The 13034-nt window shown below is 37.5% G+C and overlaps 1 protein-coding gene across 2 annotated transcripts in view; it reads right to left on the bottom strand.

Moving 5' to 3' along the window:
- FAM133B (family with sequence similarity 133 member B) overlaps nucleotides 1-12978 on the bottom strand; it is a 15109-nt gene extending 2131 nt beyond the window's left edge. Inside the window, exons 1-10 of one of the 2 annotated variants that reach the window (XM_027639245.1) lie at nucleotides 12879-12978; nucleotides 9186-9283; nucleotides 8407-8485; nucleotides 6131-6205; nucleotides 5926-5958; nucleotides 5446-5514; nucleotides 4743-4838; nucleotides 3505-3552; nucleotides 1683-1778; nucleotides 1350-1394 (exon numbers count right to left, since the gene is read on the bottom strand). In XM_027639245.1, the coding sequence (XP_027495046.1) occupies nucleotides 1350-1394; nucleotides 1683-1778; nucleotides 3505-3552; nucleotides 4743-4838; nucleotides 5446-5514; nucleotides 5926-5958; nucleotides 6131-6205; nucleotides 8407-8485; nucleotides 9186-9283; nucleotides 12879-12902 (663 nt within the window). In that variant the 5' untranslated portion in view covers nucleotides 12903-12978. The remainder of the gene's footprint in view (nucleotides 1-1349; nucleotides 1395-1682; nucleotides 1779-3504; nucleotides 3553-4742; nucleotides 4839-5445; nucleotides 5515-5925; nucleotides 5959-6130; nucleotides 6206-8406; nucleotides 8486-9185; nucleotides 9284-12878) is intronic. The other variant, XM_027639246.1, reaches the window with a different exon arrangement.
- Nucleotides 12979-13034: the final 56 nt, after the last annotated feature.

Raw genomic sequence — 13034 nt, forward strand, 5'->3', positions numbered from 1 at the left:
ATTTCCTGATCTTTTAAATGATTTTCAGTGCTTTATAGATTATTGAGAAAGTAATATGGAAGTGCTTTGACACACCTTGACGTTTTATATATGTGGGAATAACTCGCATATTTACAGATTTGGAAGTAAAGCACTTAAATTCACTGTGCAAAATTAACTAGTTCAACTGCACTTGGTTAGAATCTCTAGCACTTGTACTTTGTTTAAAATAAACCAATTATAATCTCAATTGTAAATATAAATACACTCAAATTAACCCTGCTGGATTCAGTCCTGAAGCTAATATGCTGATCCACTGTAATTCAGAAGCTGAGATGTACAATCCTGTCTTTTTGCAAGCAAAATTTCAACAGGAATTCTCAAAGAGGTGTGACATTATGTAAGAATGTATGAAAGAATCAGTATAAAATGCACATGATTTTATACATATTCCTTACATATTTTATATATATCCTTACACTTACATATATATATATGTTTATACATATTCCTTACGCATATACATCTTCTACAAAAAACCCCCCACAATCAATCACTAGAAATCTTACGGCAAACAGTTTATATGATTCTGAAAAAACAAACAAGTTCCATGAAAAAATGTGTACTGAGTATCACTGATACTCCTATGCTGTTATTTTTAGGTGACTAATGTAAACCTTCCCTTCGCTCTAACTTATCTAGACAACTGAGATGCCTAATTAGGAACACTGCTGCTGACAGGAGAGAGATTATACAGACATCTCGAGTGGGCATTTAGGACCTCAAAACCACCATACTCCTAAATAAGGAGCCTTGGCTACATGTGATAAATTTGGGTTCTATATAAATCACTGCTGAACCCTCCTTTCACTTTTATCAACAGAAACAAATCAACAAAACTGAAAAAAGTAACAGGTTGCGGGCAGCTTTTTGGTTGAGGGTAGAATTATAATGGTACAGATGTTGCAGCAATTATGTCCTAAGGCCCTTTTCATGGTGGAAGAGAGGAATTACATACAATATTAACAAAGGAACAGCACTGATGTCTGTCTGTGTGGCAAACTGCTACCCTACCCGGTACTCTACAGGTAGTAGTAGTTCTAGTAGGTTGATACAGAGTACAATTCTACCGTAAGTGTTAAACATATAAATCTCAAATCATATATAGGTAAAATAGTGACAAATTCTTCTTTAATTCAACAATTGAAAAAAGTGACCTCAACAGGTAAACAGACAAACTGTTAATTTAGATTCATGTGGCAGTAGACTATTGCTATAAAACATATGTATTAGCAAAAAATGTGAAATTGGAAATTAACCAAGTACAGAGTATTTATATCCTGAAACTACAGTGTAAGAGGGATACTTGCTGTTTTCTCCTTTTCCTCATTGTTTTTCTTCTTTTTTGCTTGCACCTGAAGAAAAATTAAACCAAATGTAATATCCATAAAAAGTTGAATATTTTCAAGAAAATTAATTCAAAATTACTTGTAGACGATAGAAGGTGGACTAAACAATTCTTACTAAAATTTGTTATTAAAGATAAAAATACCAAAAACTTTGAGTGTGCTGCACTCTTAAATTCCCCCATAGAGAGCAGAATAGTTTCAACAATATACTCAATTTAAGCTAGTTCATTCATTTACTCAGGTGAATCAGTAAGCTACAAACACTGTAACATCTGAAATTGAGGTTTCACTGACCTCCTCTGTCTGATCCGATTCAGATACAGATTCTGATGACAAAGGTCCATCACCACGATCTGCTTTCTTCCTTTTCCTGTGGTGATTTTTACCTTCCTACACAGAAGTAATGTATTTGTGAGTAAAGTCAGGCCTTTCAAATTTCATAAAAATTCTGCTTAAAATTCAAGACTGAAATATCAGTTCTAAGTTGTGAAATATTTTAAAATATTGTTGACATTAAACTAACTACTCATCATCAACAAATTACTCTACCAAACTCTTAAAATGCTTTTAGTGAAAATAATAATTTTATGTATATTCCTTTTTCTTGTTACCAAGATACAGCAACTTTCTAGAAGTGAGAGGAATAATAATAGTCTCTTATTTTAAATAATAACACACGGAGGAGTAAGTATTTGAAAATAAGACATTTCCCCACTTTTAAATAACGTATAACTGAACATGTTTCAATATATGCATACAAACACTGCAGCTTCAGACTCTTGCTTTGTTGATGCAATCAAAAGAAAAAGCTCTCTCTATTATTTGTGTTGAACCAGGACAAGCTGTCCCTGCCAGCTGCACTTCCAACACTTCATATTTAATTTCAGTGCATTTAAAATGACAGTATTTTTAAAATTTTGATGTTGTATGAGATTGTTTGATGAGCTACTTTTCTGCCCCCCTGCACTTTGCTCTGGACCAGGCAAGGTATTTCTAAGACTGGAGCTACTTTTCTTCACTCAATTTCTGAGGCCAAAAAATGAAAAAAATTCACACTAATAATTTTGTCTTGCAAGGCTGGATCACACATCTCAGCTGTGCTATTGAATCATTTCCCAAAGGAACTCATGAAAAGTACCATGATGCAGCCCATCTGAGAGATGGGGGATCTGCAGGTAGGGGAACACCTCTAGTCCCCAGGTGCCTTTCAGAAGATGTGTGAAAGCAGCATTACAATAAGGAACTATGGTAGACACTTGGTCTTCAAAGAGAAGCTACTCAAAAGGAGTTGATGGGAAGTGGACACTGTAAAATAGAAGCAGCAGCAACAGGGAAAAAAATCAGTGCATTTGCCTCATGCAGTGGAGAATTTGTACATCAGAATCAATACTATTAACTGAAGTAGTAGAGTCCCATGTGATAAGAAAGGTAACTGGAGAGAAAGACTTGTGTGGACTCTGAAAGCATTGTTAGTTTACCCATTGGGTATCAATAACTAAAACTGAAGTCAATTAGATTATTTACAATAAACATAATGGAAGGAACATAATGGATGTATACAAAATGGTGCAGTGGTGGGAAAGAAAGAGGGTTTTTGTGCTCAGAGAAAAGACAGAATAAGGTAGTTTCTCTTAAGCTAATACAATTTCCCCTGCAATTCTTCAAAGCTATCATAAGTACAGCATCTATAATTATGACTACATTTAGATGAATATATCTTCTGCTTGTTGTTTCTTAATTTACAGCAACAAGCCAATATCCTACCAGGTATGCCACTGAAATATCATCACATATATTTTTAGCTCAGTGTGACAGCTAAAGGTAAACCCCAAAATACTAGAATGCAGCTGATCTACTACAGCAGATTAGATAAATTTTTAATTTACCTTTGTAACAAGAACAGATCCAGTAGTTTCCACTAATAACAATTACTAATGCAGGAGCTGAATCCAACTAAAAGTCTACCTTAAAGCTGAGTGCGCTGAATACCTTCTGTGTAGTTTTGGACAGAAAATTTCCATAGGTGTCAACTGAGGCATTCAATATTAAAAAAAAGACAGCTCCTTTATGTATGCAAAATGCAGTTCTGATGTAAATATTTAAAGAATAAAAATACCTTTTCTTTTTCACAGTCTTCCTTTGACCTCTTCTTTTTTGTGCTGTCCTAAATAGAAAGGAAAACATAAACCATGACAAAATTATTTCATGAAAAAGGTAGTAATCCCAAAAGCAGTCCAACCCATAGTCTTTTTCTGTCTCTTGAAGGTAATTCTTCAAAGTTATCCTTTCTACCTTGCAGTGAACAGGAAAAATATGAAAAAGACATAATTTTGATGCAGCTGCTTACTTCCTAAATGATCAGCATGAAAAGTCTGTATGGCATCAGTTATCAGTGTACTTGCAGTACACGTAGAGAGCCCCTGGAAAGGATACCAGCAATCACTACTGTAACTGCATCTAACACGGAACACTTGGGAGCCTTTATTCTTTATCCATGTCCATCTTCACTGATCAGGCTGGGGTTAAGCAGGTATTTCCCTGGAATTTTCTGCCTTCCAGTTTCAGCAGTGAGGATATCTCTCTCCCCCTTTATATAGCAAATTTTTTAACCTTCCATTAGCAAAACTTTATAGGTGTATGCAAACAAGATTCATCAAACTTATACCCTACTGAATTATATTCCAGTGAAAGCCTGTGATAAAGTCCACACCTAGAATCTTAACAAGTCACTGTAATATTAATATTTTGGCAAGAAGTGCAGTTACTATACACTGTAACACAGAAAAATGCGAACATAACAGAAGAAATTGCCTGATGTATCCTCTTCACTTTTTTGTTCATTCAATAAGCTTGTGTCTCTACACTGCTCTACTTTCAGAAAAGGAAAAAGACAACCTCAATTTAAGATGCATTTGGGAAAGGCTTAGTTCTCCAACAAGAAACTAGTCAGTCCAGAGATATTTAGAAAGGCAATATTCTGTCCACTGATACCCTGCAATACCCGTATTTTCACAGATGGTGTTCAATTAAATACAATATTCAAAAGAATTTCACAGAAAATAGTGTTAATGTAGTATTAAAACTAAACAATTGAGCAGCAAAAAAGCTACATGTGTCTGAATTCAGAAAAATAACTACAAATGGCTGGAATAAAGAAAGTTCATTTTCTAAAGATCAAATTATTTCTGCCAGGCATTGGGGCCAGTGGAGGCAGATTCCAGACTGCATGCAGAAGATACAAGTGCAGCTCAGGCACAGTGAGAATGCACAGATTTAAATTTGGAAGACAAAAACCCATATTGATATGTGAAACTCAGAAATGTTTCTCTCTTTATAACACATGTGCATATTCACCTTGCTGTCTGACTCAGATTCTGAAGTTGAGCTTGCTGAAGATTTCCGGGAGGAGCGATACTTCTTTTTTCTTCTTTTCTTCCCTTGCTTTTTATCCTATCCACAAATATTGTAGAAAAAGGAGGAAAAACATAAACTTGAATTTATGCTCATTAGAATTGAAGATTTACATTAAATGTAAAGAAGAGGGAACACCAAATTCCTACATGTTATCATGTTCTCTTGAGGAATAAAGTATGCTACAATTGATTCTTTTATTGGACGACCTTCGTAACTCTTCTGCATTGAAAAAATGTAAACTGGTGAAAAATCCAGGTTCTCTAGATTCTGTTTATTATTTAGATGTGTGCTGTAGAATCTGATTATCTGTAACAAAGATTTTTGCTCAAAAGTAAAAATGGTATGTTTGCATTTTTGTGATTAGATGGGAGATTCTATTAAAAAAGCATACAATTCAAGTTAAAACAGAAACAGATCCAGTTTACAAGCCTGGAACCCAAAATCTATAGCATCCATACAGAAACTATTGAATAGATATCTATGGCTAAAATTAACAACTTTATTATATGTACCAAATGTATAAAAATTAAATAGTTTTATGCAAACCAAGCCCGCAAACAATATTCTAAAACATATTACCAAAATCTGTGTTAAATAAGCCTCATGAACAAAACCTGATAAATTCCAATAAGTTAACTCTTACCTCATCTTCTGAATCAGATGAACTGCTGGAAGAATCAGAGCTTGATGAAGAAGAGGAAGATGAAGACAACTTGACCAAACACAACAAAAAGTGAAGCTTGTGAGATGCAGCATTTTGTCTAGCAAACAGTCAAAAGCCCATCCAAACACTCCCTTTCAAATTTCTACATTTTCGAAGTATCATCAATAAAATTTTACTTCTAAGAAGCTGATGCTACATTGATTTTCTTAAATAGGACTTCTAAGTAACTTCTAACATTTTTCATTTAATAATATCTATTTACTCATATTTTCCTCCCTTTTATGCAGAAATAAAACTCTCCTTGTACAGAATGTATGCAAACCCTCTTTAATAAAAGCAAGTTAATTTAACATCTAAAATCAAAATTACAGCTATACTTTTTCTTTCCAACAGAACTTAAATGACAAATAGGAACAACTCCAATGCAAAAAAGCTCAGAAAAGTGAAAATTTTGCTCACCCTATTAGATTTCTTCTTTTCCTTTTTCTTTTTCTTAAAAGTAAAATAAAACAAACGTTACTTTGGTGTAATTTTTTTTGTCATGCATTTAGGTTTATATACTTTGATGGTGGCTTTTAAAATGTATTTATGAAAATCTGTGTTGGCAGCATTGATGATAAATCCAGCTCCGAACACCGACTGCATGAAATTGAAAATAACTTACCTCTTTCTTTTTGGAGGAACTCTCATTTCCACCCAGTAATTTTTCCCTGTGTTTTTCCAGTTCTTTCCTCCAATTCTAAAACCAAACAGAAGCAGTGACAGGAGCATCATTTCCAAACAGTTTTTTTTAAGCTCTCCTCTACGTGACATTATAGTTTCAACAGAACCCACAGAAAATAAACAACATATAATGTTGACCAAGGCTGTAATACACTTGATTTTACGTAAGATTAATATTCATCAAAATACAGTGCTAGTTCATGTGTTCAAGTTATTTGGCTTTAAGAGACCGTTACTTATCTTGAAGGTCATTAATTTTGGCATTTTTGCTTTTGTATCACAGTGTTCCTGCTAGAGCACTTCAGAAAACCAGGGTACCCTACCAGAAAAACTGCAATTTTTTTCTTAGTTCTTAAAATCATCTGAAACAAAACTTCAAGACAAATTCTCCTCGGCCCTCTTCAACGTTTCTGTAGTGTCTGTTCTGGGCCTCGTTAATATCAGCAACAATTAGATCAAATTACTATACACATCTTCATAGAAATGCTCTTATTTTTGTTAGGCCAAGCATACCGGACGGATGAATAAAAGTCTCCTCTCATTCCTCCTTTTCAATTCCTCACACAGTCTCTAGGTCTACCTAAAACCCCCCCTTCAAGAACTCGAAGCATCCGACCTGCCCCCATCAAACTGAAAGGCTGCTAGGTTCAGTCTGCACTGTCAGACATATCATGTGCTCCCTTCTTTATTATTCTGATCCTCACAATGAAGTTGTATTGGTAATGTATTGGCAAAACAATGATAATCTACATATTGGGCTGAAGGGACAGAAATATCAAGAATTAAGTAACCTGTGCATTGCAGTATGATACCCATATCCCCATGTCAGCATATTGTGAATTAGCTGAATATTGCTGATGAGAGACATGGCAGATTAGCCAGGATACAGTAATGTGCATAATGTGCTTCCACAGTCCAAGGTAGCATCTATGGAATATTGCAGTGGGTTTGTACTTTGACATACCAGGTACCCAGAGCTACCTGAGGGGTCTTTAACAACAGCCTGTTCTTCATTAGGCCACTATTCTCTTTAAATTAAAGACTGTGTTAGTGCTATGTTTTAAACAAAAAATCCCAACAACTGTCAGTAAAATAGAGGAAACAGCACCTCATTCAGAGACATGTAATCTTTTCAACCATTCAGAGATTTGTTCTTAGGAGCTTTAGGAATAACTCATGGCTATTTCATGATTCCCTGCAACCCTTCCTGCTGTTCTGCCACACCGAAAGGTTCTATCCGTGCCAGTTTCAATTATTTCACACTCAAGCACAGATAAAATCAGGAAAGGAATGTGATAGAATACTAAACCAAACTCACCAAGCTAAAAGTCACAGAGCACGGAACAACTGATCCTTTCAGAACAGCACCCCATGGCCCTCCAAATCCTGGTACAACTTCTTAGGCAAAAAGGTACAGCAAGAGTACTAAGGGGTACTATGCCCTTCCAGTAACAGATGAGGAGCATAATCTACTTCAACCAGACACTCACAAACGATAATGAAGATTACTGCCTGAAGCTTATCTCAAGATACCAGGACCCAAGAAGGAACAGAAGCAGCTAAATTCATTGTAGACTAATTTCTCCCTTCTATACAACAGGAGTTACATGTGAAACTTTCTTATACTGGGGTGATTTCCAGTAGGTATGGAATGCAAGGATCAGAACAGCTGCATTTATAGCAGAGAACCAGCACATACTGTAATCAGCTTAGGATGAACAAAAAAGAAGTGCTTTGTAGTCCTATCTGTACATTGAAGGCCATTTTTGTGCCCTCTCTCATATTAATATTACATGTACATTGCTGCCAAAGACGTCTGCTTCCAGTATTAGTTTTTTGCAATATATTTGGACTCTGTGATATTAAACAAGTGAAGATTAGGACAAGAGGCTTAGGTTTATCATACCTGAAAATGCACTAATTTATTAATATAAGCACATGCATTTGTATAAATATATTTACATTTATGACAACGTCAAGTTTTATTCACCAGCAAGTTTAAAAACTTTTTATACAGTGTTTCTCTGAACTGAGAGTAACTCTTCACTGGTTAAGTGGTAACCTTAACTCCCGATATAAATGAAACAAAATATTTACTCACTAAAAGCTTGAGTGAAGTGAAATACTATGGCTACTTGGTATTGTTAATAATAACAAAAGCAAAGTAGCTTGTTGGATAAGAAGAATGATATATTGACAGCTAATAACATTACCAACCTCATTCATCTTTTCTTCAAACTCAGCCAAAGCCCTGGATCCTTTCTTTTTCTTTTCTAGTTGCTCCTTCACTTCTTCCCTACATGAAAAGGATGACAGATCACGATTTTCACAATTAATACTTTCTTCATGCCCTCTTCAATGTCTAACTTTTTGTAGAGTTTTTTTGTAGTTTAGCCTTGGTTGAACTTCCAACAGAAGAAGCAGGAAAGCATCTTAGATGTTACACATATGGTAACCTAACCCTAATAACTTAAGTACAGTAGTTAAATCCCTCTGGAAGATCTAAAGTTAACTTTGCAATTAAGTAAATTGTTCTCTAATGTCTCATAAAAGTAGGTAGAAGGGACTGAACATAAAGTAAGTTGCTGATAATATCTCAAAGTGATGCCTTTGTTGGGTAGGTAAACTGTGTTCTAAGAATATACCAGCAAAATGTTTTTCTAGAGATTAATTTGTTTACAAATTAAATATATATGCATGGTTTAGGTATTATTTATGAAAGAGATAAAATGACAAACATTTTCCTCTTCTGAGAAATTATTGCCAAAAAAATACAGACAAATAAGAAATATACATTTCAAAATGAAATACTATTTTTTTAAAAGAGAAGATTGAAAACATATTTAGAAAAGAACACCTTGGTCAGAGACAAGAAATCTTTTAAAATCTATTACTGGATATTCTGGGTGGGTGGGTAGGTACCAGTGTCATTTTAGTAAGAGGGAACAACTCTTTTACTTAAAAGGCCAGAATGGTAGAGAGGTATTGCCACTTACCATGTTGGTCTTGGCCTGTTCAAGTAGTCTTGTATTGTTGGTCCTGAATTTGGTGCAGGACCTCGTGCTCTGGCCATAGCTATGGGATTCATATAAGCCTTTAATATGAAACAACAAAAAGAAATATAAAATTCATCAGTTGTGCTATGATACCAAAATATCTTCTTTTTGTTCTTCACAAAAAAATCATCTCACTCACTGAAAAATAATTCTGAGTTGTTTCTAAAAATATAAAATATTTAACTAAAACAAGTTGATTGGGTCTGGCAGAAAAGACTCAGGTAAATGCTTTCAATTTGAGTTACACTGTGGCAGAAAGAACTGATCCACAAAGAGACCATGTTCCTTACAATAATTCCCCTCCCTGAGCAATGATTTTGCAAACTGAGAGTAGTAGCATGATTGCTGAAATATTCTTCCTTGGGATATGGAAAATGTAATTATAGTTCAGCTCATACTCTCTGGGACAACTGATTCTATGCCTTTAGTGTTCTGTTCAAAATTGATGACAGTAGATTCAATAAATTCTGCATGAAATTTCTTGCTGTAACACCAAAACAAGAAAGCAGTGGTACTCTGCTACAATTATGCATATATGAAAATTCAATGACTTAGGGCTATTTGAGGAGGAAAAAAACTCCAAACCCAAACATACATAATGCCAATTTATGACGTATTCCATCTTTCAAACCTATGCATTCTGTTTGGGCTATAGAAGATTAAATTAAAGCTTAGAATCCATAATACACCTCAGCAATTAATGGAAAACCTGTAGCAAACAATTCTTCCATTTTTTTTTATGTCAACAATAGTTTGTTCATGTGAAAGGGAGGTACATATACCCCCTTATGTCACAGGTTTTTATCACATCATCCCAACACTTTACAATTTACTTCTGCAGAACATAACACACACTGTTCTTACTGTTCAGTTTGGAGATGAGGAAAAAGATCAAACAGCCCATACAATGCTTCTCTTTCGATGCCCAGTCTGAGACAATTTTTTAAAGAGTACAACATTTTGTAGATTCAAAGCAAAGATCTGACCATCTGTGTAGCTCCTACACGTCCAACACTGCTTTTTATCAGGCACTCAGAAACCGCCAGACACAGGAGGTGACCATTTGTGAAAGCTGTCAGAAGCTGCAGCTGTTGCCCTCACAGCAGAAGCAGTGACCACAGCAATGCTGAGTTTCTGGACTGCAAGCAGGCTGGTGGCCTTCAGCCTTCAGCTCTTGGGGACACATTTATCCCCTGGAAGAGTGACTCTGGGCTCTGCCTTGGATGGGGCACCTGGCTAAACTCCACACACAAGTTTAGCTCGTGATCTGGACCTGGACTACACTGAAGCAATCCAAGGACTCTTTCAAGTGGAGCATTTTTTGACTCAAGTTGACTTTGCAACTCTAAGGGTGACATTTGCTGCTATTTCTTGGGGCTTTGTTCTGTGGCTTTAATTCACACTAAAAGGTTAACATAGGCAAATAAACACAGGTGTGCCAACTGAAACAAGCAGCAGATGGATGTATGCACTCAAGTAGTTACACTACTTAGAAAGAGGCATTCACATTACAAATCTGAGTAAAATTCTTGTAATTGAATTCAACTTTGAGTGGAAAAGGAGTTCCTTTAGGAATGCAGTAAACAGTATTTGAACACTGTTTTGACTAAACAAAGGTAATTTTAATGTACTAGATCCACTAGAAACTCGGCTTTCTCCAGTGAACATGCCAAGTCAACTCTTTTTGGTTACCAGTCAAGAATTTGTATCTTAAAGCTCTTTTTAATATAATTATTTTCTAAAAAAAAAAAAGGTCTCTTGCTGCTCTTAAATAAAAATTGACTACTTTCCTACCTGAGCTAACATATAATGAACACCCCACTACCTCCCAACAAAACTCTCTACCTGCAAAAGAGACAACCACTGTCAAATGTTGGTTTTCTACTTCCTCAAACTGCCCCTGGACAACTGGCTAGGAAGCTTCCTCCCTTTCTTTAACATTCCCACAGCAAATACATAATGACTGAGTACTGCTATATATTCCATGATTAGGAAATTTATGTCTAAAAACATGTTCTTATAATTTCAAACAGGTTTATTTATGAAGAATTACTTCACCAATAAACATTTCTGAAAAGTATTCGCACTACTTTGCCAAACTGCATGTCACTAACCAGAGAGAGCACAGAAAAGAACCCTCAATAAAGAAAGTACTTGTCTGCACATTCATTTTCTTCTGCTTGGCAGTTTGCTCAAGCAGATATTAAGAAGGTATTTGCTGTATAGCTTTCATGCTCATGAAAAGCATAAAGAACCTTCAATCAGGTATGGTTCTCTGGGAAAGCAATACTAACTACTACTGCCTTGCAAGCATCCTGTAGATGTGAAAAAGCTCATTTATTTTCCATCTCCAAACAGTCAAAACAATGGTAACAGAAAGCTCTACAAAAACACAGGAGTAGCAAAGGGTCCTATATTCTAAACTGTCTGTACTAGAAAGCCATGATGGCACAATGAACATTATATAGGAACTTTATAGTCTCTATAGTATAGAGAAAGATTTGCTGGCATTGGTAGGTATATCCCAACTGCTCATTTAAAAGAAAATTAAATAAAAACACACCCAAAAACATTACAAGAGGGCAATTTCAAGCTTAGGTCCAGTCTTGGGAGTCTAACACTGTCAACTCTTTCTTAGTAGGCTCCATTATTTTGATACCTCAATAAAGCAATCAAAGGCACTTTGCTATCCATCTGTATAATGTATATGTCCTTCATGTCTACTACTATATTATTCCACCGAGATATGCAAAGATGTGAATGGATCTGAGTATGAACACACAGCATATACTAGAAAGAAACAAAAAAAAGGGGAAAAAATAAAACTATTATGATTTGTGTTTAATCATAAACTCATTGCAAATTTACAATGCCTAAATGATTATGAGTGTAAGGTGCAAGGCTGATACAAAAACATTTAAAGACAAACAGGAGGAAGGATGAACGTGGTAACAGTGTGAAATCAGGCTCTGCACTCAGGTGTGTAGAAGCGCATTTTTTGTCTGCTGAGCGCTGGCCCCCGAGGCAGCAGTGCTGCGTAAAGCTAAATTTGAGATCGCTCAGGTATAGCTAAACGCCAAGTTTAGGGAAATCCGGCTGAGCACGGCAAAGAGCTACTTCAGCGAGTGCTGCAACTCCCAGTGGGAACGTTTTATTTTTGTACGGACCAGGCCAGCATCTTAATCACCTTCCCCCGGCAGATCACAAAGCAGGCGTCAGTCACGATGCTGCCAGATTTGACAAGGCGATGAAAGACTCTACCAGAGAGCCGCGGGCACGTGCCGAGGGAGGGACACCCCGCACGGGGCTCCGGCAGCTCCCGAGGGGAAGCGGGGCACGGCCCGCCTTTGTCGCCCGCCGGCGGGCTCCTTAGCCCGGCCGGACCTCAGTCCCACCGCCGCGTACCCAGCCGGCCTCCAGGAGCCCTCGGCCCGCCGCGGGCAGCCCCGCCGGCCCCGAGCCCCTCCCGTCCCCCGCGGCGGCCCTTTCTGCCCCGCCCGGCGGCCGCAGCGCGGCGGCGGCCGGACAGGCCCGCCCGGGCCGAGGGAGAGCCCAGCTTCCCACACCCTCCGCGCCGGAGGTGCGGCGGCGGCGGCTGTGGCGGATCCCAGAGGCACTACCCGCGTTACTCACCACCCGGTTGTCCCGCTTCCCCATGGCGCCGCCGCCTCAGCCCGGCCCGGGGTCCTTCCCCGCGGCCCCGCTCAGCCCCGCTCGGCCCCGAGCGGCCGCGGAGCTGCGGCTGCGGCGATGGCGGCGGCCGCACAACGCCCCCTGCTGGGCCCACGG

The sequence above is a fragment of the Corapipo altera genome, unplaced genomic scaffold (genome assembly GCF_003945725.1).
Source record: "Corapipo altera isolate COAL_440 unplaced genomic scaffold, ASM394572v1 44, whole genome shotgun sequence".
NCBI classification, from domain to species: domain Eukaryota; kingdom Metazoa; phylum Chordata; class Aves; order Passeriformes; family Pipridae; genus Corapipo; species Corapipo altera.